This window comes from Polyodon spathula, chromosome 4 (genome assembly GCF_017654505.1).
Source record: "Polyodon spathula isolate WHYD16114869_AA chromosome 4, ASM1765450v1, whole genome shotgun sequence".
NCBI classification, from domain to species: Eukaryota; Metazoa; Chordata; class Actinopteri; order Acipenseriformes; family Polyodontidae; genus Polyodon; species Polyodon spathula.
Genome location: NC_054537.1, coordinates 59,114,106 through 59,136,492, shown reverse-complemented (window position 1 = coordinate 59,136,492; position 22,387 = coordinate 59,114,106). Strand labels below are relative to the sequence as shown.

Here is a 22,387-nt window from a genome sequence, read left to right as displayed (position 1 = left end):
TGTCAGTGGTACTATTTTCTCACTGCAATATATTCTGAGCCACATAGTCTGTCTGTGAGTGTTATTCTTTGACCCAAGTGTTTTGTTTCTTTTTTTGCTTACTGTAATTTTGATAATAAGCGCTTAACACAATATAGCCATTTCTGTTGAGAGCTTGTACAGATTCATACAGTTTGGAGTATTTCAGTGTCGAAGTGATACTTGTTTCATGTAAGTACCCTGCTGTGCTGTATTTCTGGCTACGGATCAAAAGAACTGTAATTCTCTTATATTTCAGTGTTTCGAAGACAAAAATCCCATTCTGATTCCACTTTTGAAAATGTAATAAAAGACAATGAAATCATTGCATCACAGACTCATATTCGCAAGGTGCATGCAGAACAATAGATATAAAGGCGAGATCCAGTGCTGCTGAATTTCAGTTTCAGACTCCCAGTTTGACTCGAACCTTCTACCTCATTTTGATTTAAGGATATTTTGTTTACAAAAAGGTGTTTGACCCAGTAATTCAGAAACACCTTTACAAACTGAAATCTGAAATTGTGATACAGAGGCTCTTGGCAGCTCCATTCCCAGCTGTTATGTGTGTGTGTGTAAGGCATGCAGAATTTTTATGAAGGGATGGGTAGGCTATATAGTTCAGGAGCTTGTACGTACATATGGCACACTGGTATTGTGTAAATACACATCAGCTGGCCTTAGACTGTCACCTGGCTTTGATAGCGTCCTTGTCAATCACAGAATATTGATATGTATAATAATAATGCTTTTTCAATTCAGTTGTATACTGTATGGACAAGATGTCTGCAAATATTACAAAACCAATTAGAAACCACATGTACTTAAATCTTCTTTGGATGTTTATTAATTTATTTTTTAAATTAGCATTTGTTTTTATTTGCTAATTTTGCACTGGAATTTACAAAAAGCAAACCAAAAAAGGCCATGCTTTACTAGTGCTCTACCACTGAGCTAGAGAACCAGTCATCCAAGGAATTTCGTTAAAGCTCATCACAACTACTTTATTATTTATTTCTGGATTGGTTTGGCTAGTTGTGATTGGTTTGGTCAATAAATGTTTGGGGACCAGTTGCCTGAATTTCAAGAATCTCTGTGTACAGCTCTGGCCAAAAGTTTTGCATCACCTAGAATTTTAGGATTGAGTGATAATAAAAAATAAATAAATAAAACTTTATGAACAAAATGTAGATCTTTTTGTTTAGCATTATGTAATCAAAGAAACTACAAAATGTAATAATAGTACAGTACTTCATGTTAGATTTTGAAATGTCAAATGGTTTCATTAAGTATATGGAAAACTACAATGCGGTATGCAATTCAATATGTTAACATAACAGTATTTGGCAGGTTTCATTTGACTATAAAGCAAAAATTGTTAATTCTATAGGGAGATGCCAGACTTTTGGCCATAGCTGTACATTATTCAACATATTATATACACTGTAGCTAAGTAAGCTTGTATAATAATAATAGTAATAATAATTTGATAGTAGTCTGTAATAGTGCAAAAATATCATCTCAGTCTCAAGATGATATACTCAGTCAGAATTATTACGGGTTTAAAAAGCATGTCATATGCAGACAGGCTAAAAGAATTGAATCTATTCAGTCCTGAACAAAGAAGACTGTGCGGCGACCTGATTCAAGCATTAAAATTCTACAAGGTTTGTCAATCTAAGGGACTTTTTCTACCTGAAAAGAAACAAGGACCAGGGGTCACAAATGGAGATTAGATAAAGGGACATTCAGAATAGAAAATAGGAGGCACTTTTTTACCCAGAGAATTTTGAAGGTCTGGAACCAACTCCCCAGTAATGTTGTTGAAACTGACACCCTGGGATCCTTCAAGAAGCTGCTCGATGAGATTCTGGGATCACTAAGCTACTAACAACCAAATGAGCAAGATGGGCCAAATGGCCTCCTCTCGTTTGTAAACTTTTTTATGTTCTTATGTTATGTTGTCAATACCTAATTATCTCCCATCTCCCACCCCTTCTATTCAGATAACTGAAACTCAGTTTTCAGTTCTTGATTTTCATGTGAAGTACACACTCTGTTTCTCTTCTTGTTTTGATGTTAAATTTAACATTCAAATGATTTGATAGAGGTTTGAATATTCGAAAAGTGTATACAATAATTGTTTTTAAATTGAATACATTATTTTTTTAAACAAATGGAAAAATGCGGCAACTACACCCGGAGAACGTTTTTTTGATGAGGGAGTTACGAGTGGTGATCAGCCAGTAATTGACAGGTAGGAGGGCACACTTTATTGGTTAGCTCTGCTATTGGCAGGCCAGTGAAGCAGTTGTTTCTGGTACTCTTGCTTCTGCCGTTGCGAGTCAAACAGCGACAATGGCAGCTTCGAGAAAAGCAGTGATTGGAATTATTTTGATAAATTAAATGAGACCAGAGTGAAATGTAATCTCTGCAGCACAAGTTTGTGTTATCACCGATCAACGACTTCAATGCTTAATCATCTCAAATCCAAGCACTCTTCTGTTACTTTAAGCTGCATCCACACTTGACGCGAGTCGCAAAATGTCAGTCCACACCAGACATGACTTGGAAACGATCCAAAAGACTGGAAATAAATACATGACCCAGCCCGTGCATTCCTATTGGACGTCCTAGAGATGGGCTGTCTCATTACAAAACAGGGGTTGTTTGGTTACCCTCCGGAACTCTGTTGTAAAATAAAGGTTAGACTTGTAAAATTGATGAATCAGAGTTATTGAACATCCCTATATATCCGACAGTTTTATTGTTATTCTTATTAGTAGTAATTGTACAGATGTAGTTGTAGTGTTTTTTTTTTTTTCGTGGTACCAGTAGTAGTAGTAGTCCGATTTGAAGCCAGTTACATCTCAGACAATAGCAGTGTAGTTGAACTGATGTTTTCAACTAAATTATTTTATTGTTATACATTTATATGTACAACTTACTGCAATCTCAATTGTGTTTCTTTACAAATTCCTTCTTTAATCCTTTTTGTTTATTAACTTTTTTAAGTATTTTAAGTGCAACATTATTATGATGATGATGATTATTATGTTGTTGTTGTTAAGCACTACATACTCACCATCTTCATTATTACTATTTTTAAAAAATTTTTTAGTAGTCACCAATTAATTTTACCCTGCTTATCTCCCAATTTGACATATCCAATTGTATTTTAAGCTCAGCTCACCGCTACCACTCCTGCGCTGACTCGGGAGGGGTGATGACAAACACACGCTGTCCTCCGATGCGTGTGCCGTCAGCCGACAGCTTTTTTTCACTGTGCAGGCCCACCATGCAGCCAACCAAGAGCTACAGCATCGGAGGACAACACATGTCTGGCTTACAGGCAACCCCGCAGGTGCACTTCCAGTCTACAGGGGTCGCTGGTGTGCGGTGAGCTGAGGACATCCTGGCTGATCTAAGTCCTCCCCCCCTGGGCAGCGCTCGGCCAATTGTGCACCGCCCCTGGGAGCGCCCATCCACGGTCGGCAGTGGAATAGCATGGACTCAAACCAGCGACCTCCAGGCTATAGGGCGCATCCTGCACTCCATGCGGACCGCTTTTACCGGATGCACCACGTGGGAGCCGTTATTATTGTTGTTATTGTTAAAATCTGTGTTATTATGCACAGCTCACCACTTGCCTTGTATTATTATTTGCTTTTATTTAGTTTTTCCTTTTAAAACAATCCAGAGAACTTGACAGAAAGTGCTTTATAAATGTGGCTTGTAATCTTCAAAACTATATGTATGAGCTTGTTAATGTTGGGGTGTGTCACATAAAATACAAACGTATTGCTGGCTTTGTTTTACAATGTATAGAATAGTAGGACCTTGATGATATTTTTGTTTGGTGAATCTCCACAATTTCACTTTAAGCGTATATAAAGACCTTCTTGTCACGGATCTGTGGCACAGAACAATTTAGTGAGCAAAATGTTATTTACCATAAAAAAAAAAAAGCGCCATAGCTTAAAATTAGGTCACATGTTCAAGTTGTGTGAATGCGGGACCTTTTTTGTGTCATTTTTAAAAGCTAGTGAAAGTGCCCATTTTTCATTTAAATGCTGGATATGTAGACTACATGTCTGCTCCAGTTTATTTTTGCTTATTAATAAAACTATTTTTATGCAACTCGTATAATCGAAAAGAACATGTCTCGGTGCTGCTAATACACCACCTGCAGGCCATCCGGGCGTTGTCTTTCTTCTGGATGTCTTTGTAGTCGTTCAATTTGCAGTCATATAATAATGGATACTGTTGCACCTCAAGAATTAACTTTTCGTCATCCATGATTAACTTGTTTTGAGGCATGACGAAAAAAAACACGAAATTTTCTCAAAGCCACGTCATTCACATCGCTCGCTGCTTGTGTGGGTACTCCACACTGTAGTGACTTTTAAATTATTTGCTCTTGCCCAGTGTGGATGCAGCTTTAGAAGAAAAACGCACTATGTGAGAAACAAACAAGCATTGATTCTTTTGCTGCATTTCATAGCAGTCTACGCTGTGATGCATCTTGTGCTGAAAAAACAACAGTCTTGATTGCAAAAATGATATGCTTCCTATCAGTTTTGTGGAAGGTGACAGGTTTCAAAACCTTGTGCAATTTGTGGAGCCAGTTTTTACAGTTCCAGTACGTAAAACTGTCTAGACTTGAGAAAGTACATTCATGTACTGCTGCTGTTAGCAATAGTTTAGCAATTGCAGAAAAAGTTGCCATTGACAGATTCATGTACCGCATTGAATACAGAGTCTTCTATTACTATCACATGCCATTTTATTAGAGAGTGGGAGATGGAAAGTTTTGTTTTTCAAATTCGCGTTATGGAAGAAAGGCACACAGTAGAAAATCTAGCGGACGGGCTGAACACAGCTGCGGAGCCTGGACTATAAAAGGCAGAATCAAAGGCCTGTGTTCACAACAATGCTGCAAATGATGTTTTAGCAAACAATTCCCTTCCTGAGTGGGACTCCAATCCATTCTTTGCACATACCCTCCGACTGGCTATTAATGATGGCTTTAAAGTTTGCAGCATAAATCTGGTGGTTGGGGGGGCAAGCCGACTTGGCTCACATTTGCACCACAGTACAGTTACAACTGAAGCTTTAAAATTGAAACCGCAACAGCAGAATCTATCAGAACATTTTCTAATGCACTACTGTCTTACGTGGTGGAGTTTGGTCAACAACATGTTTGAACACCTTCAGGAACAAAGGTGGGCAATTGCAGCAGTGTTATCCGACAGGAGTTTTACCAAGCTGGCAGAAGCCCGAACACTGGATTTGATGGATGATAGTTGGGCAGTTATGGAAGAGTTGCTGCCAGTATTACATTGCCTGAAATGTGCTATAGCTGCTCTGTGTGGTGAATTGGAGGTATCAATATCTGTCGTGTACCCAGTTTGTGCCTCCCTGCTGTCAAAACATCTTAAACCGGTGGCCTCGTGAATCACAGTGACAGAGTTCAAAACAGCAGTACAGAATTTTTAAGGTGGCGTATAGAACCTGCCAGTTCAAATACAGCAGGAAAGGCACCACTTATCACATCATTTTTGGACCGTAAACTCCTCAGGTTTGTTGATTTTCCAATTCAAATGGCCGTAAGGGAGAAACTGAACTCCAAACTAGATCCTTGAGCCATGTATTTTGCCTGATCAAGGCCCACTTGCATGATGGAGACTGAATGAAAGTTAGTACTGTTAGCAAAAATCTTTGTATCCCAGCTACATCTGTACAGAGAGCGTTTTTTCAGCAGCGGGACTTACTGTTAACAGATTCCATTCCAGTCGTTCCCCTGAACATGTGGACATGCTGAGTTTAAACAAGAACTTGTGAAGTGAACACTTGAGGCAATATCAGACTTTTTTTTTAGCGTTTTTCTGTCAAACGTTAACTTTAGTTTGGATTTGAGTAAAATAGCTTGACAAGTGTAAGCCTTTGTTATTCTGTTCTATGGTAAGGGCTGTATTCTGAAATCAGAAGCAAGGCACGTCTCCATTTTTATAATATAAATATGTTTATACCCCTCGGTACTGAAGGCAGACATGCTACAGTTTCGCTAAAGGGGAATCGCCTCCTGGTGGTGTTTGTAGTCATGTCTTTTACGCACACATACACGTGCCTATTCGGCCAGTAGGGGTCACTCATTACAATATGATTAGACATTTTTTGTTGTGCTATGTTGGTAAGTACTTTGTTAGTGGATGGTGTGTGTTTTATCACACGAGTTGCTGTGACACTGTGGATGAAAAATAAATTGGTTTTAAAGATCCTTTAAAAAAAAAAAAAAAAAAAAAAAAGTTTTCTGTTTTATAAAGTTAAAAAAAAAAAAAAAAAACGTATTTGGCTTCATAGTGGTGGACGAAACGAAAACCGCCTCGGTTACAGATTTTTCTAACAAACCGTTTTCCCAAAGCACCGCAAAAACCAGTCCGCTGTCTAATAATAGATCTGGTGTCATTCTTATTAATCATAATAGCGTAATCATTTGTGAGAGCAGATTATTGGTGTGATCTGCCATGTTGCCATTTCTAGATGTACTGATTTTATGCAGATAATGTTATTTACATTTTCATTTCACTTTTCATCTGGTATTTAATTGATCTGTGGACAGATAACAAAGGATGTGGGAGTTGAAGTCTTGAGCTGGAGCTAAATGTAGCTGCTAAGCTTGTGTGTCAGTTGCAAGACCGTTGGTATTTGACATTCGCCAGCTCGGTGGAAGTGTTTCTGAGATATTTTGGGCACCACCTACAACCTTAATCTTCCAGCGATAGCAAGAACAGTCGCATCTGCAACCGCCCCTAAAGTGGAGTTACAAGGCTGCTGTGCCTGTGAAGTGAGAAGAAGAAGCTGCACATATTTGTTTTTGTCTCCTACCGAATACTGTTAAGTGCGAGGTGTTTTTTTTTTTTTTCACCTGCTTTGCAAACCTTTTCAGACGACTTCTACGATCACCCTCCCCCTTCCATTTTTATCAGATCATACACCTCCTCTTCAAATGATTCACTTATATTTGAAGAGATTAGAATTGGCGACATACAGTATATGTGCACAATCAAACCCTTCAACGGGACTGAGCAGAAATGGTGACAATAAGCAGAGTTATTAATAAAATCATTTTATTTTCCAAAGTGGGGTTGAAATCATTGGTATGACTAATGAATTAATGTACTTGATGTTAAGCAAAATGTGACAATAACCAAAGTGATATTATCAGAGCTTGTCTCCATTGATCAGTGTATTGAGTATTTGTCCCCCAACTGGCAAATGTCATATATCTATAATCACTGTAGTTTTCTTGCTAGTTTCTTGCTCCTTTTAAAGGGTACTGAAACGAACACTCTGCCATCGAGGTTCTAGTCATTGTCTCTGAGCGTTACCATCACATGACCATGGGACTCAGTGCTGAAGTGGTCCATAGGGATGTGGTTAATGTGTGTTTCTTTGCCCACACTGTCCTATATAATTGAAACTATGAGGTAAAACTTTGAAGTAAGCATGATAAATTATTTTACATAATTATCTATAGGTGCATAGCTAGCCTGTATGCTGTTTGCACCACCTGGCTGAATTTTTAATAGGAAATTAGCAAGGCAGGAGCAAACTACCACAGCAATACAAATAACCTACATAAAAAAAGTCGTTAATGTTTTCATTTGTGTAATAAAGTAGATCTTTTACTTGTTTTGTTGTTTGGCCAACACTGACAAGTATATGTGCGGATTACATTATGTTTTACATAATAAAATTACATGTTTTCAGCAAAGAAAGACCCCTGGTGTAGAGGATAACCATCTTTCTTTCTTTCCTTCCAGCAACTGCGTGCAAATATCCGGGAGATGGAGAAGCTATGCCAGCGTGTGCGTGACGAGGACACGCCGGCACTGGACAAAATCATCCTCCCGATTAGGCAGCAGGCGTCCACTGCCGCTGTGGAGTTTCTGAGACTGCACTCGGAGTCCGCTGAGGAGCTAAGCCACCAGTACACCGCAGCAGCCAACCAGCACTCCAGCCTGACCCGCTCCCTCACTGATCAAGGTACCCAGAGGCAGCCTGAACCGCTCCCTCTGCGCCTCCTAGCACTGCAGGGGAGCGAGAGGAATGCAAAAGGGAGCAGTCGAGGTCTCTTGATACCAAAGCAATCCTTGGATTATACAATGTTATAACTTAAAAAAAACAAAAAAAATCATATTTTATATATATATATATATATATATATATATATATATATATATATAATATATATATATACACACACAAAAAAACTGTATGAAAAATGACAAATTATGCAACTGTTTATGTAGTATACAAATCAGTTATTGTACTGAAACAAAGGTCCAAGAGGTCCAGCAGTAAGATCCAAGATATTATTGCAGGTTCTGCTGTACTCCACAAATTATAACAAATTGTTTAAAAAACATGAAATGCAGAATATTCAGAAAACTGTTCTGTACAATAGAATGGTTTTATTTATTAATGTATTGGTTTCCTCTGCATGCTATTGTACTGATACAGTCATTTTATATACATTTATATACATTTCAAGCAAAATATTTCTTTGAATATTTTATATTTGTCCCAGCTCTACTTCAGTCTATGGAATATTATGTGTAGGGCTTCTGATTTTTCATGTTTTACTCAGACTTTTCTACTAATAATTTTCTCAGTTGTGATTTAAGATACACAAATGGCTTAACAGGTATCAATTGCATTTTTTAAAGAAAAGTAGAACATTCCTTGTAAAACAAATAAATAAATAAATATTCTCAGCCCCTTTATAATGTTTGTACTTACTGAGGACAAGAGAAATGGGATAGCAGTCACAGTTTAACTAAAATCTAAGCACAGCCTCCTTCTAAATAATTAAAGGGGACTGTGAAAACTCTGTCTATAGCAGTGTGTGAGGGTCTGTTTATGTACGGTAAGTCTTTGAAAGTAAAACCAGGTTTGAACCTATTTCTTTCATATTTATAGGGTGGCAGTATTTAGATCTGTTAAATAGACCCTGCTGTCGTTGATTGATGTGTTTCATGTTTTTGGGTAAGGAAACCTCTACAGTGGATCCAGCGCTCCAGAGGAAGGAGGATCCCAGGCGATGGTTCAGATGCTGCTGCCTTTTCCGGAAATCCCCAAAGACCAGAATGCAGCAGAATCCTGGGAGACACTGGAAGAGGTAATTCCAGAGGTTGGAATTTACAAAGAAAATTGCTGCGTTCTATAAAAGACTAGAAAATCAGTTTGAGTAATCGGCGGCAAAACCAAGTCATTTTCTGGGTGTTGCCTCCGTACCTCAGTAAAAGTAACTGAGGATATCTTGCAAAATACAGTAGGAGACTATGAATTATCAAAAAATCTGGTATTATAGTCCTAAAATAATATAATTACTTTTATTTGTACCAGTAGAACAGATTGTAAAAATGTATATATTCCTGCCACATAGTGGTTTCTTGATAGTTTTGTACAGTTGAGATTAGGGGTTTTAATTGATTAATCGATTAATCATACCTGAGTGCTTTGATCGATACAAAAAATGATTAATTGAGTAATCTTGAGTGTGGTATCAAAAAACGGCACCTGAGAAAGTAATCTTGAAAAATAGCAGAGGGAACTTACTAGAAGGTATACCCAATATTCCACAACTGATCAGAATGAAGAAAAAAAGACATTTGCTCATCGGTGCTTTCCTTTCACGGCACTACTACATGTTTATCATATCATCTTAGTTGATTTTTTTTTTTATTCAATGTATTTCTTTCTAACTGCATCAGAAAAGGAATATTAAATAACTCTGTCTGGTTTAGTTATTGAACTACAGTGTATATAGGTAGTGCTTTCTGTTAGGAGCATTAAAACCTAAGCTGAAGAAATGCTGGACATGTTTTGTTTGGTGTTTTTTACTTTTAAATGTTACTTTATTATACTGTCAAAAAACGCAATTAATCGCTCATTAAAAACGTGCAAACGAGTGAATCAAATAAACAAATCCATCTTGACAATCCAAGCAGAGATGCATCTTCCCTCTGTTCTACTTTTACATGCACGATACACTTTAACCCAGCACCATTGATCAAAAAGAAAAAAAAAAACACCTCCTTTCTTAGTTATCCCACCCTCCCCCCAGTGAGACCTTCAAATTAAAAAGAGCCAGGTGTGAGCCTCCCAACCCATAAAACACAACAGACAGCAATTAAAAACAAACTGTTATTTTAAATGACTCAATCTAAATGTATTGCATAAATATTTTCACTGTCAAATTACATAGAGGTAAATACCGTATTACTTCAATTTGGCGCCGCAGCGCTTATTTTAAATTGATCAGAATGACTGTGGCGCTTAGAGGGTGGCCTTTACACGAGGGCGACCTTTATTAATAATACTACGATTTTCAAACGTTGCAATATTTTATTATGTGATTTATGACATTTTAGAAGTATCGCGGTTGCTTATTTTCTGTAATACGGTAGCCTACCTGTAGTCTACCTACTTTTATTACAGTACATTTATTGGTGACAGTTAATTACCGAGAGCCTATTAGGTGGGAGTTGGAAGGTCAGGGGAGTACTGTACCAGCGAATCAGGAGTGTGTATTGGTTGTTAAGGGGCGGGACAATGCTGGTGTCGCAGTTCGGTCCAAGAATGTGACGTAGATGGTGCAGATTTTCTGCACCAAAAATTACCTCAGAATATCAGTCTTGATTTCTGTAAAAACTACAATATATCCTACGCGGTTATTTTTTTTCTCCCTGTAACTTGCTTGTTTGTAATATCTCTGCAAGAGAAACCGAAACTAAATCTTCTCAGAGATAGTAAATACATTGTTTTTATTTGTACGGGACTTACAATTGAACTAAAAACAAAAACACCTATAAGAACTTCAGAAGGACTGCTGTTCTGTACATAGTTCATCATGCATTTTCTTTCAGAACTGTACTACCATAAAATAAAATTTGCTTACTATGTGTGTGTACATTAATTTGTAATGTACATGCTAGGTTTAGGTTACAATCAGTACATAGTCAGTGTTGCACATTTATTTGTTTACTGTGTGTGTTTTTTTTTTTTTTTTTTGTAGGGGGGAGAAAAAAATACCTTAATGTTTCTTTAATGATAGCGGCGTTTATTCGAGGGCGGCCTCTATTATAAAGCTGATATACTGTGCCTAGAAAGTCTACACCCCCTTGAACTTTTTGTTGTTTCAGTGCCTCAGAGTTTCATGCATTTAAATTTTTCCCACTTATCTACACACCATACTCCACACTGTTATATTAAAAATACAAAACTGAAAGATCATAATTGGATAAGTCTCCACCCCCCCTGTATTAATACTTGGTGGAAGCCCCTTTGGTAGCAATTACAGCTGTAAGTCTGTTGGGATAGGTCTCTACCAACTTTGCACACCTAGATTTGGCAATGTTTGACCATTCTTGTTTACAAAACTGTTCAAACTTCTGTCCCAGTGTCACAAAGACGGCCGAAGTGGGCGGCGTCAGAACCAGGAAAAGGAATGAACACAAAGACAGGACGGGTGAATTGAAATGATGGGGACGCCTGCTGGCGCCGGTTTATTGAAAAATAAAACAGGTTTAAACAAACAGAAAACAGGACACGGCAAGCTACGCCAAAACAAAAAGACAAACAAAACGGACTATACAGACAAACACGGTGCACGGACAGACACACTAACAAACACGGTGAGCAGATAAATCAACAAGTATCGTGCTGGTCCCACCAGCACGCAATAGCAATTGATATTTTAACTCTCCTACTCTCTCTCCCGTTCTCCACTCACCGAACACCCAACCCCGAGTGGGTGAAAACATGTTGCTTTTATGCAGCTGTATCAAGACTCGATTGCTAATCAATCATTCAATTGGAGTCTCGGTACAACTGCACGTGAATTAATAAAGTGCAATTCCCCATGCTCACATATTACTTTTTACTTGCACATGAAGTGCTGTGCAATCCTTGTGCCTAAATACAAATATACATTTTAAACACTCGTGTTACACAGACCCGTTTATATCCCGTGTACCAATGGCTATACACCAACATTAAACACACAACATATAACAGATAATATACACAGGGGCGGGCACTTCGTCACACCCAGTTACAGCTTTCTTGCAGAGGGAAGCAGGTTTTCCTCAAGGACTTCTCTATACTTTGCTCCATTCATTTTCCCTTCTATCCTGACAAGTGCCCCAGTCAGTGCCGATGAGAAACATCCCCATAACATGACTGCCACCACCATGCTTCAAAGTAGGGATGGTGTTCTTTTGGATGATGTGCTAAATATAACACTTTGCATTTAGGCCAGAAAGTTACATTTTAGTTTTGTCAGACCACAAAACTTTTTGCCACATGCTACAGAATCTGCTTTTTTTGCATACTTCAAATACAGTTCAATGTGGGTTTTCTTGTGTAATGGCTTCCTTCTTACCACCCTACCATACAGGCCAGATTTGTGGAGTGCTTGGGATATTGTTGTCACATGCACACTTTGACAAGTCTTGGACATAAAAGCCTGTAGCTCTTGTAAAGTTGCCATTGGCCTCTTGGTAGCCTCTGTGATCAGGCTCCTTCTTGCTCAGTCATCCAGTTTGGAGGGACGACCTGATCTAGGCAGGGTCTTGGTGGTGCCATACACCTTCTACTTCTTAATAATCGGCTTGACTGTGTGCCAAGGGATATTTCAGGCCTTTGATATTTTTTTATACCCATCCCCTGATCTGTGCCTTTCACCAACTTTGTCCCGGAGTTGTTTTGAAAGCACCTTGGTGCTCATGGTTGAGCCTTTGCTTTGACTGCACTACTCAGCAGAGGGAACCTACAGGAACTGCTGAATTTATCCTGAAATCATGTGAATCACTACAATTTAACACAGGTGGAGGCCACTTAACTTGATGTCTGATATTGAAGGCGATTGGTTACACCTGAGCTAATTTAGGATTGCTATTACAAGGGGGGTGGACACTTATCCAACCAATTAGCTAAGCTATTTTAATTAATTTTCTACAGATTTCTAGAATATTTTTTTCACTTGGAAGTTGTGGGATAGAATGTGTAGATAAATGAAAAAAAAAAAAAAATTAAATGTATTTTAATTCCAGGCTATAAGGCAATATAACTGCGGAGTCAATACAAGGGCGTCTTTAATTCGATAGCGGTGCCAAATTGAAGTAATACGGTGTATCTGTATTAAATATTAGCAAGCATTATGAAACATTGCAGTACATAGAGTAAATTACATATAATCTAAAAGCTAAATTCAAAATGTAATCATTAAAACAAAGTTTATGTTACAGTTGTATTACTGATTTATAATGTTATGTGCTGCAGTGCTTGCAGGAGGGGTTATTGGGAAGTCCTGGTTATAGTAAAAGCGTGCAGTCAGTGTGGTATTTTTGCAGCTTCAAATTTGCAAGAAAATCGACTACATTCCTGTTTGTATAATCAGAAAAGGCATATTCAAGTTACTGTATATCCAGGAGACACAACAGTAAACTTTAAGCGTATTGATTTCACAAACATCTGCCTGGAAGTGCTTTTCTTTCACCAATCGGCCAGCTACAGTAAAATGTCATGATAATACATTGTATTACTTGTAATTGTCTTTCGATACAATTTCATAGTACTAGCAAACAGGTTTCATTAATCGATAAACAGATTCGATGATTAATCTATTTACTTGCTTTAATATAGGGCCCTATAAGAATACTGTCGTACAGATGTTCTTTTACAACACTTTCTATACATCAGAGCTGTGTTTACTGTAAAAGTCAAGTATATCACCTTTCCCTCTTTTTTTTTTTTTTTTTTTTTTTTTTGTTTTAGGACTTGATTGGGCTGAACGGTTTGGTAAATGAGTTCTCTCAGCTGGTTCATGTAAGTGTATATATATAACAACTTGCGATGCAGTAATGTTTTATTATACACCGATACAATTTACAATATGTCTTACTTTATGTAAAAAATAAATAAATAAATAAAAACCATCTACACATGTGTAGCAGTTTTAAAAAGCCACCAGTATTGGGTGACTGAAACACCACATGATACAAGACAAGCTAAACAACAAGAATGCAACATTTCCGTTATTTTCATACCTATAGCAAGTTGCTCTTGAATGTTAAGTGGCCTGTACAACATACTATATGCATGTCTTACCTAATTTATCTCAGGTTTTACACCTGGATGTTATAAAATTTTTAGCTGTGTCAAAACACTCTGAAATAAATACATTTGAATCATACTTTTGAATACACCCCCCCCCCCCCCCAAAAAAAAACAAACAATATATACACACACACATATAGAGTGTAATCCAAGAACTCTCAAAAGTAGACTTAGACCCCAACTCCCCTCCCTTCCAAAGAAAGAAATACCGAAATAGCTGCAATAAGGTCAGTAAATCTGTGTTAATAAAGTGCCATTAAGAGCTGAAGCTACATTGACTAGCAGATGAAAGCTGCTGCAGCGCTCCTGATTACAGGCATTAAATGTGTGTGTATTGGCTTACTGCTGCTTCCCAGCAGGACTGCTCACACATAATTCCTTCACATCTCAGTCTCAACAGGAGAAGATTGACAGCATTGAAGACAATGTCAACAGCGCCGCTGCAAACGTTCAAGAGGGAACCAAGAACCTGGGGAAGGTAGGGATGAGCTCCTGCTGAGGAATCAATGGCACTCTGCCTGCCAGCAATTTTCTGTATTTACCCCATTGATCCGTCATCTCTAATGTTGAGGGAACTGGCAATTAACAAAATAAGGGAGAGAACGGCAGCCAGGAGAGACGGAGAGAAAACAAAAATCAATCCGTGTTGATTATCTCTTGCAGTGATGGTCTCGGTGCAAGGATATGCTGTAGAATGGAAAGCAATGTTTAAGTACATGCTGTTATATTAGTAATATTTAAGTTTGTTCGTCTAAATACATTTGGGTAGTTTAGTATCAAATAAAAAAGACTGCTTTCTGGTTATTTAATTGGCCTGCTTGTCAATCATTGTTAATGCAACTGATCTGAAGGTATACCAGTTATTGTGTTAAATACACTTATTCAAACAATTAAAGGACATTCCTAGTTTGGTATACAACACTAGAATGGTCTTTTTTTATTGTTTCAGGCATTCGTTTGAAGGCATTTAATATGGTGGTACTAACACACAAGAGCATGTTTAATTACACTAAAAGACAAGACCTCTGACAAATTGTACCAGATGTAAAAGTAAAACATATTTAATAAACTACAAGAGACACTCTCCACATTTAGCTTTCGGTCTTTTGAGAAACTCACATTTCATCGAGTAAAGCTTGTGGGGGCTGCAGTTTCTTAATTTAGACCATGCAAGTCTATGCAAAATATATACAGACAACCTGTGAGGAGAAACAGGATTTGCGACCTGCTTAATGTCATTCTATATGACGTGATGAAAGAGAGGTTAATGATTTGCACTGTTCAGTTGCTCAAAGTAGTTTGTTTAATATTTGTTTAGAAAACAAAACACAAACAAAAGTTTCCTTTTATCCATAATGATAAATAGCACCAGTGTCTGCCAATTTTGTCAAGTGTTTTTATTATTGCAGAAAATGTTATTGACTTCCTTTTTTTTTTTTTTTATACATATTTTTGAAAATGTTATGTGTTTTATAAGGACAACCAGCAGTGTGAGCTGTGTTATAACGCTGGCATCTGGTGCCGCCACGCAAATGGATCAATAGAATTTTTTTTTTTTTTTTAAATAACATGTTTAAGTATGTCTTTCCACTGTGAAGAAAGGGTGCATTTTTCTATATAAAAAAAAAATCATGGAAAAGGTACAAAATGCGGTTTTCAGAAAGGTTTGTTAATGCCTTTCAGCTGCACTGAAAGTTCGTCACGCACTCTCCGTGGAGAGAGAAAATTCACCCGCAGTAAAAATGTAATAACTTGTTTACCTTCCTAATTGCTTAAGCACAGGGTACAAGGAAATGCCTTGAGTGATAATTTAGAGTGCCTTTATCTTCCCTTTTACAATAGCGGGATTGGCCTTGTGCCTGCTAGTCTGGTCAGAGATGATCCGTGCAACACTGAGATTAAAGACAACATTAAGACTGTTTCCTAAAGAATATTGTAGTCCTTTATTTGAAAAATTGAGTGTGTTTAATCTTGAATTTTAAATGTCTAGGAAATGGTATAAATATATAATAAATATATTCAGTAAATGTATAGAACAAAACAACATAAGACAAAAGGAATTACTGGGTGTTTTTTTTTTTTTTTACCATTTTGTTTGAAAAGAGGATGGAGAACAGAGAGGAATATAGGAATTTAATTAAACTTTTTTTTTACAAGACATGGGTTTTCCTAGATCTTATTTATGTATATCCTTAAAAGGGGCATATGTATGTTAGTGACAAGTTTTCTGGTTTTGTTTGTGTATCTCATTCAAAAAGGTAATGATACCTTGGGTAGGAGGGAAAGCAATTAAATACAAAAAAAAAAACTCTGTATGGACAACTCCTTAGTTAATTTACCAGTAGACCCCAGCAAAGATTGCTGGCTTTAGAAGATATTGCTGATCAGAGGAATGTTAGAAGTCAGCAGAGCCTTGGAAAACATTTGATGGCTATAATCTCAAATCTTAAAAGGTGCAATTATAAAATAATTCAAGGAACCTCGTGCACTGTGATTTAAAATTAGATTTTTTTTTTTTTTTATAAAATTATTTTCAGGACAGAAAATGCAAGTTAATTGTCTGGGTATTCATTTAATATTTGGTGTTCATCGGGTGCTTGTAATGTTTCTTTTAAAATGTGTCTTGTGGCTGTCGCAGATATTCAGTGTAGATATTTTAAAGCTGTCTTCCAAGGATTCACCTATTTTGATGCCCATTTGAAGTGACTGCAGAACAGGTGGATAATAAACACAGGTCATATGCAGATCACCTTTAACTGCAACATGGAAAATTGCTTTCTAGATTTAGCTTGATTGTTTGATTGTCCTGGGATAACCAGTTTAATGAATGTTACTCCATTACTGTACGTATGGATTCATTTTATGTTTTTAGATTGTATGCCTGTAAAGAAAAGCATACAACCCTTCCTAAAAGATATATAAGGGCAAGTATGCTGCTTTCTGTAAATACTGCCAATGCCAGTGCTTAGGCTACTGTGTGTGTGAATATCAGACTGCAACTGTTTCTAGCTGCATGATAATGGAACCTGAGCCTCGTAAATACAAGGTAATAGTTACAGGGCTGGATAATTCAGTTGCCACTGTACCAATACCAGTAGCAATTAGAAGTTCTCAGAAGCAGTTGTTTCAATGTGCTACAGATCCAACCAAGGGAACCCATTCTTTTATTTTGTGTTGAACACATCAACATTCATAAAATGTAATCTGAACAGGGTTTTACTTTTTCTCTAGTAATCGGAGCATCAAAAGTGACACACAAGGTTTAGGATATAATTTGGCCGTCATTTTGGCTTATGTGCTTTTCATTCAGTAATCTTGATGACAGGGTGACTGTAAAATGGCACATTTTATTTTAATTGCAATTCATTGTAAATAAAAACCTAACACATGTGTCATTATTGCCCATCTTATCCAAAGAAATGGGTTTAAACTTGTTAAAAACAATTGTATTTAATAGTTTCTTAAATGTTTTTGCAATGTAGTTGTTAATGGATAATAAACAAACATAGTGTCCATTAAACTAAAGCTTAACAAAATAAATAATGTCTACACAAGCTGAATTTCAGTTTCTCACCTGTTTCAAGTGCTTGTTCTTGACACGGCTCCCCTTCTCTTCTCTTCTCAGGCTGCAAAGTACAAGCTGGCTGTGCTGCCAGTGGCTGGTGCCCTTATTGGAGGGGTGGTGGGGGGTCCCATTGGTCTCCTGGCAGGGTTCAAGGTGGCAGGGTTGGCAGCTGCGGTGAGCGGGGGCCTGCTGGGCTACGCAGGCGGGAATCTCCTCCAGAAGAACCGCAAGACAAGAATCGATCAAGACCTCAAGCAACTATCCACCAGCTGCCCTGACTTCAATGACCAATGCGGCAGCAAATCAGAGTGAACGCTGCTCTGGGGAGTGTGTTCAGAGAGACCTGTGTGGACCAAGGTGTACCTCAGACTCGCACTGACGGATCTTGTTCTCCTGGTGGCTACTGTACCGAGCACGTTTTCTTTTCTTTTTCACTGAAAATACTGTGATGTTGTGGTACTGGGAATTACACACTGCAGTTCGTTATGACAATCCTGAAAAAACGTATACACTACTAAGGACCCCATTGAAATAAAAGCCACCACTCTCCCATTAGAAAATGGTCCCTTCACCTCTATCCAGTTATTATCATAAGAGGACAGATCTCCAGTGCACAGTCCAATTATTTGAAACATGCGTTATAACCAAAATATTTGCTTTGTCAATGCATTCTGCTGTGCAAATGCCTCTGAGCTGAAAAACTGCCCCACAAAAAAGCACATGGCTGATTAGAATTATAAAAATAATAAATAAAGAATGCAGAGCTTCCTATATCATAAAAATAAACAAGCAGAAATTAAACAGTTATAGTATCTCAGGAGGATCAGATGTCTTGTCTAAAGCTTCAGTCCCATTTGGCTACCTGCTCTCTTGCCTGTTAAAATGACCTTACTTCCTGCTGCTACCATAAACCTACTGTGGTCTCACAAGCCAAAATATTTGTATATGTAACAAAAACAAAACAAAATTAAGAGCTCCTTCATGAAAAAAACAAAACACGGTCAAGATTCCAACTCTACATCCGAGATGCGTTTACACAGTAGAATCTGGTATTTCCCAGAATGCTGTTTGTTATTCAGCTTGCCAAGACATCAAAAAGAAAAAAATGGCCCTTTGGTAATTTAGCGAATTTGAAAACGTGTTCCACGATACACAGCACCGCACAGTGGCTGAATTTTGTAAATGATGCTAACTCACTTCCTCAATGGGATGTTTTTATCAAACAGTGACAGGTGGCAGCAAGGATCTTAAGCCAATTCTGATTTTTTTTTTTTTTTTTTTTTTTTTTTTTTTTTTTTTTGCAAATGCCATGTACCTACAGTTAAAATCTGTCCTAGGTGGTCACCCTTGCTGCTGGTGATAATTCTTAATGACTCTGCAGGATATAGGTATTATTTTTAGATAGTGATGCATTCTGTTTTGGGATTACCCATTTTCTTGTAATTCCCCCCCCCCCCCCCCCCCCCCCCCAACACAGTATGTTGTACAGTAAAAAATGAATTGTATAAGGATGACAATAGATCATTTTAAATTATTGTATGGGAAGTGCCTTATTTACTCTTTTGGGTTCAGCAAACCTTTAATCAAGAGCCAGGTTTTCAATTGTCTTCACCACCCCAAACTAAACGTTTCTGTGGCAATACAGCGATGCCAAAATGCATGGTCCCAACTGTATATTTTGTGAATCTACAGGTCGTTTCAAATTTCCTGGCCCCCACTGATTTGTTTCTTTTGACCTGTTGCAGATGTTGTACTGTGTATTGTTGGCAGTTTACCTAGTTATGGGAAAAACCCTGTACTTTCCATTGGTTGTAGGTTCTAATAATTTGTTATACAATTTATGTGGTGCTTGTGTAACATAGCAATACTGCTGCAGCTGTATTGTGTTGTTGAGCAGCAGTGGAAAAAAATGAGCGCACCAGTAAGCCAATATTACAAATGACAAAGCAACTTCAGAAAATCTATTTTTTAGATGTAATATCAGAATAATTCTTGTTTAAAAAGCTAACATATCTAATGATATCAGACATCCTCATGCAAGCTTCAAATCATTTCAGAACAGGCAATGCTGTATTTCACCACTTTGTGAATCACTCACAGCCCTGTCACACTGCACAGTAATCATTATCACCAGGAAGCCAATTTGCCACTGGCCAAACTTATGACACCAAACACTCAGTGGTTTATTCATCTAAAACATTACGTGTTTCCTTCCACGTGGGAGGTATTTAACCTTCACCCTTTGATGTGAGGCTTCACCTTAAAAATACCCATTTGTACTGTCACAGAAAAGAGATGTCATGTAATTGAGGGCTGATTCACGGTCTGTTAAATGTCATATTTAATATTGATGGGGGACTTTAATGATCTTGACAGGTATTCCAGTGATTGTGCGAACCACTTGCAGACAAAAATAAACTTAAAACAAGACTGCCGTATTGCTTTAGACATGGTGTAATGTTAAGTGCCTGAATGTAACTTCTTGTAAATGTTTAAAAAAAAATGGTACTTGTGCATTTTAAAAGAAATACAAAAAGAAGTACACACACAAGCAGACTTTGTAAAAAGTTTTAATTTATTATTTTTTTCCCCTTCCTACCCTCAAGATATGTACGTAACAAGAAAATGCCTTGCCTCCCTCGCCCTTCGAATGGGCTGCAATGACCCAAGTAGCAATTCTGTGGCTCTGGTGAAAGTAAATTCATATAAAAAAATTAAAAGCACATGCTCTCGGACTGGAGACAACATGAAACGAGGAACTCTCTTGCAGGGAGAGTTGTGCAGGACTACACCCACAAATCCTGACCACTCCTGGAAATTAAATAACTGGCATTCTATAAATTAATTTATAGAAAGAACACACATTTTAGGAGTTCTCCAAGTATAGTGCCTGACAATTTCTATAGTATGGGCGGGAAAAATATTGCTACTGCAAAGAAAGACCTACCAAGCACAGACTTTAGTTACAAGCTTCTGGGAAAAAAAAGAAAAAAAAAAAATTAAAAGATTTATTTTTTTCCTTTTGTCAAGGAGATCTTTTTCTCCTGTTTTATCCAAAATAAAATTGTACACAAGTTATGAAAATATATACTATTTTCACAGCATGGGCCGTTGCTCCCATTTCTCAAGGCTTGTAAATGTTCTTCTTGCAGCGAGTCCTTGTGTGTTACAGTTCGTCCCGGTCCCTGTTCAGGATGGTGTATCTCGTTTCGCTGGGCGCCAGTTTCTGGAAGGAGCTCTCAGGGGGACTGCTTGCTATCTCTTCTTGGTTATCCTGCTGAGAAAAGAACAATCCTTGTTAAAAAACCTGCTCTAATGATAAATGATACATTGAAGTACATTGGTTGGGGACACTTTATGGGAGCCTGAAAAACACTGGCCCTCAAGGTCGGTTCCAGTCCAGGACTTTGTTCCTTCGAGTTGTAAATTAGTTAATTTACCTAATTTAGGAATTGGTTGAAAAAAAAAAAAATGGAATTGATCTTGAGGGCAAGAGTTCAGAACCACAGATTAAAATAGCATACAAAAATAGGAGGCTTTCAACATGAATATTTTGTCAAAGATTTAAATGTTGACTAAATTCCATTCAGAAGGTTCATCAGAGTGGACCCACTTTATCAAGAACTTGCATGGGTTCAATCTTTAGGGGCAAGTTTGAACAAACTGCTGCACAGTAAAGAGGGGTAAACTCTCCTGTTGGATATTAATTAAAGACCATCAGTCATGCTAGTATTCAAAAAATGAAATTATTACATTCTGACAAGTGGAAAATTCATGAGCAGTGGATTCAAAACCAGGATTAACTACTATACCTTCTGCGTATAAATGTAGGCTTAACCCAGGAGTCGCAGACAGTGGAATGACCTAGTTTGAACTGTACAATTAGTCATACTTTAGACTTCTTTGAATAAAGAATTCAACGCTACATGGCAGAAAGGCTTACTCTTTTTTTTTGCCTTCGATTTCAACCCTGTGTGCCTGCCAAATGCCACCACTTCCAAGTAAAAGGGTTAAATTTGCTTCCTGTGGAAGAGGCTCACCTGTCCGGGGGCGACATCAGTGGGGTCAGGCCCATGGTGGAACTCCCTGTGTAGTTTTCCAGAGTGCAAATCCTGTACAAACTGCTTCAGCTTACCTGGGACACTAAAAACAATTGGGAAAAGAATTGTACTATTAGCATAAAAAATTTAAAAAAAAATCACTCACAACAAATTGTTCTCCAAAGGAAATTAAACTTGGACATTACGGGGTTAAAAAAAAAAAAAAACATTGCATTTACCCTGGATCTGGTGTTGTCAATATCCCTGGGGCTACATCTTGGATTTATAGCCAGAGTAAGTGTTATTGCTAATGTTATAAATACATCTGTAATGGGTGGTGAGGCTTCATCAAGAGCTGTTTGCAGTACATGGATTAAACTGTACTGTAATATACAAGTGCATGCTTTTAAATTACAAGTACTTTAATAAAATAGAATTTAAATGTATCTTTTGTTTAACTTGCTTGTCCTAGAAATATCACGATTTCAGTCCCCCAGGGCTATGCAACGCTGACAGTGGTTCTGCTCGTCAATAACTCTCACAGTGCAGCACGGTCTGCTGCAGAGCTGTCACAGCT

General features: G+C 37.7%; 2 protein-coding genes across 5 annotated transcripts in view; one reads left to right on the top strand and one right to left on the bottom strand.

Annotated features, from left to right (window-relative positions):
- Positions 1 to 19,199, top strand: part of stx17 (syntaxin 17) — a 32,285-nt gene extending 13,086 nt beyond the window's left edge. For all 3 annotated transcript variants that reach the window (XM_041248196.1, XM_041248197.1, XM_041248195.1), the window contains exons 4-8: positions 7,845 to 8,067; positions 9,075 to 9,202; positions 13,864 to 13,914; positions 14,597 to 14,683; positions 17,831 to 19,199. In XM_041248196.1, the coding sequence (XP_041104130.1) occupies positions 7,845 to 8,067; positions 9,075 to 9,202; positions 13,864 to 13,914; positions 14,597 to 14,683; positions 17,831 to 18,082 (741 nt within the window). In that variant the 3' untranslated portion in view covers positions 18,083 to 19,199. The remainder of the gene's footprint in view (positions 1 to 7,844; positions 8,068 to 9,074; positions 9,203 to 13,863; positions 13,915 to 14,596; positions 14,684 to 17,830) is intronic.
- A 1,128-nt stretch (positions 19,200 to 20,327) lies between these two features.
- erp44 (endoplasmic reticulum protein 44) overlaps positions 20,328 to 22,387 on the bottom strand; it is a 52,126-nt gene continuing 50,066 nt past the window's right edge. The window contains exons 11-12 of one of the 2 annotated variants that reach the window (XM_041248194.1): positions 21,811 to 21,913; positions 20,328 to 21,044 (exon numbers count right to left, since the gene is read on the bottom strand). In XM_041248194.1, coding sequence (XP_041104128.1) covers positions 20,937 to 21,044; positions 21,811 to 21,913 — 211 coding nt within the window. In that variant the 3' untranslated portion in view covers positions 20,328 to 20,936. Of the gene's footprint in view, positions 21,048 to 21,810; positions 21,914 to 22,387 lie in introns of both variants that reach the window. The other variant, XM_041248193.1, reaches the window with a different exon arrangement.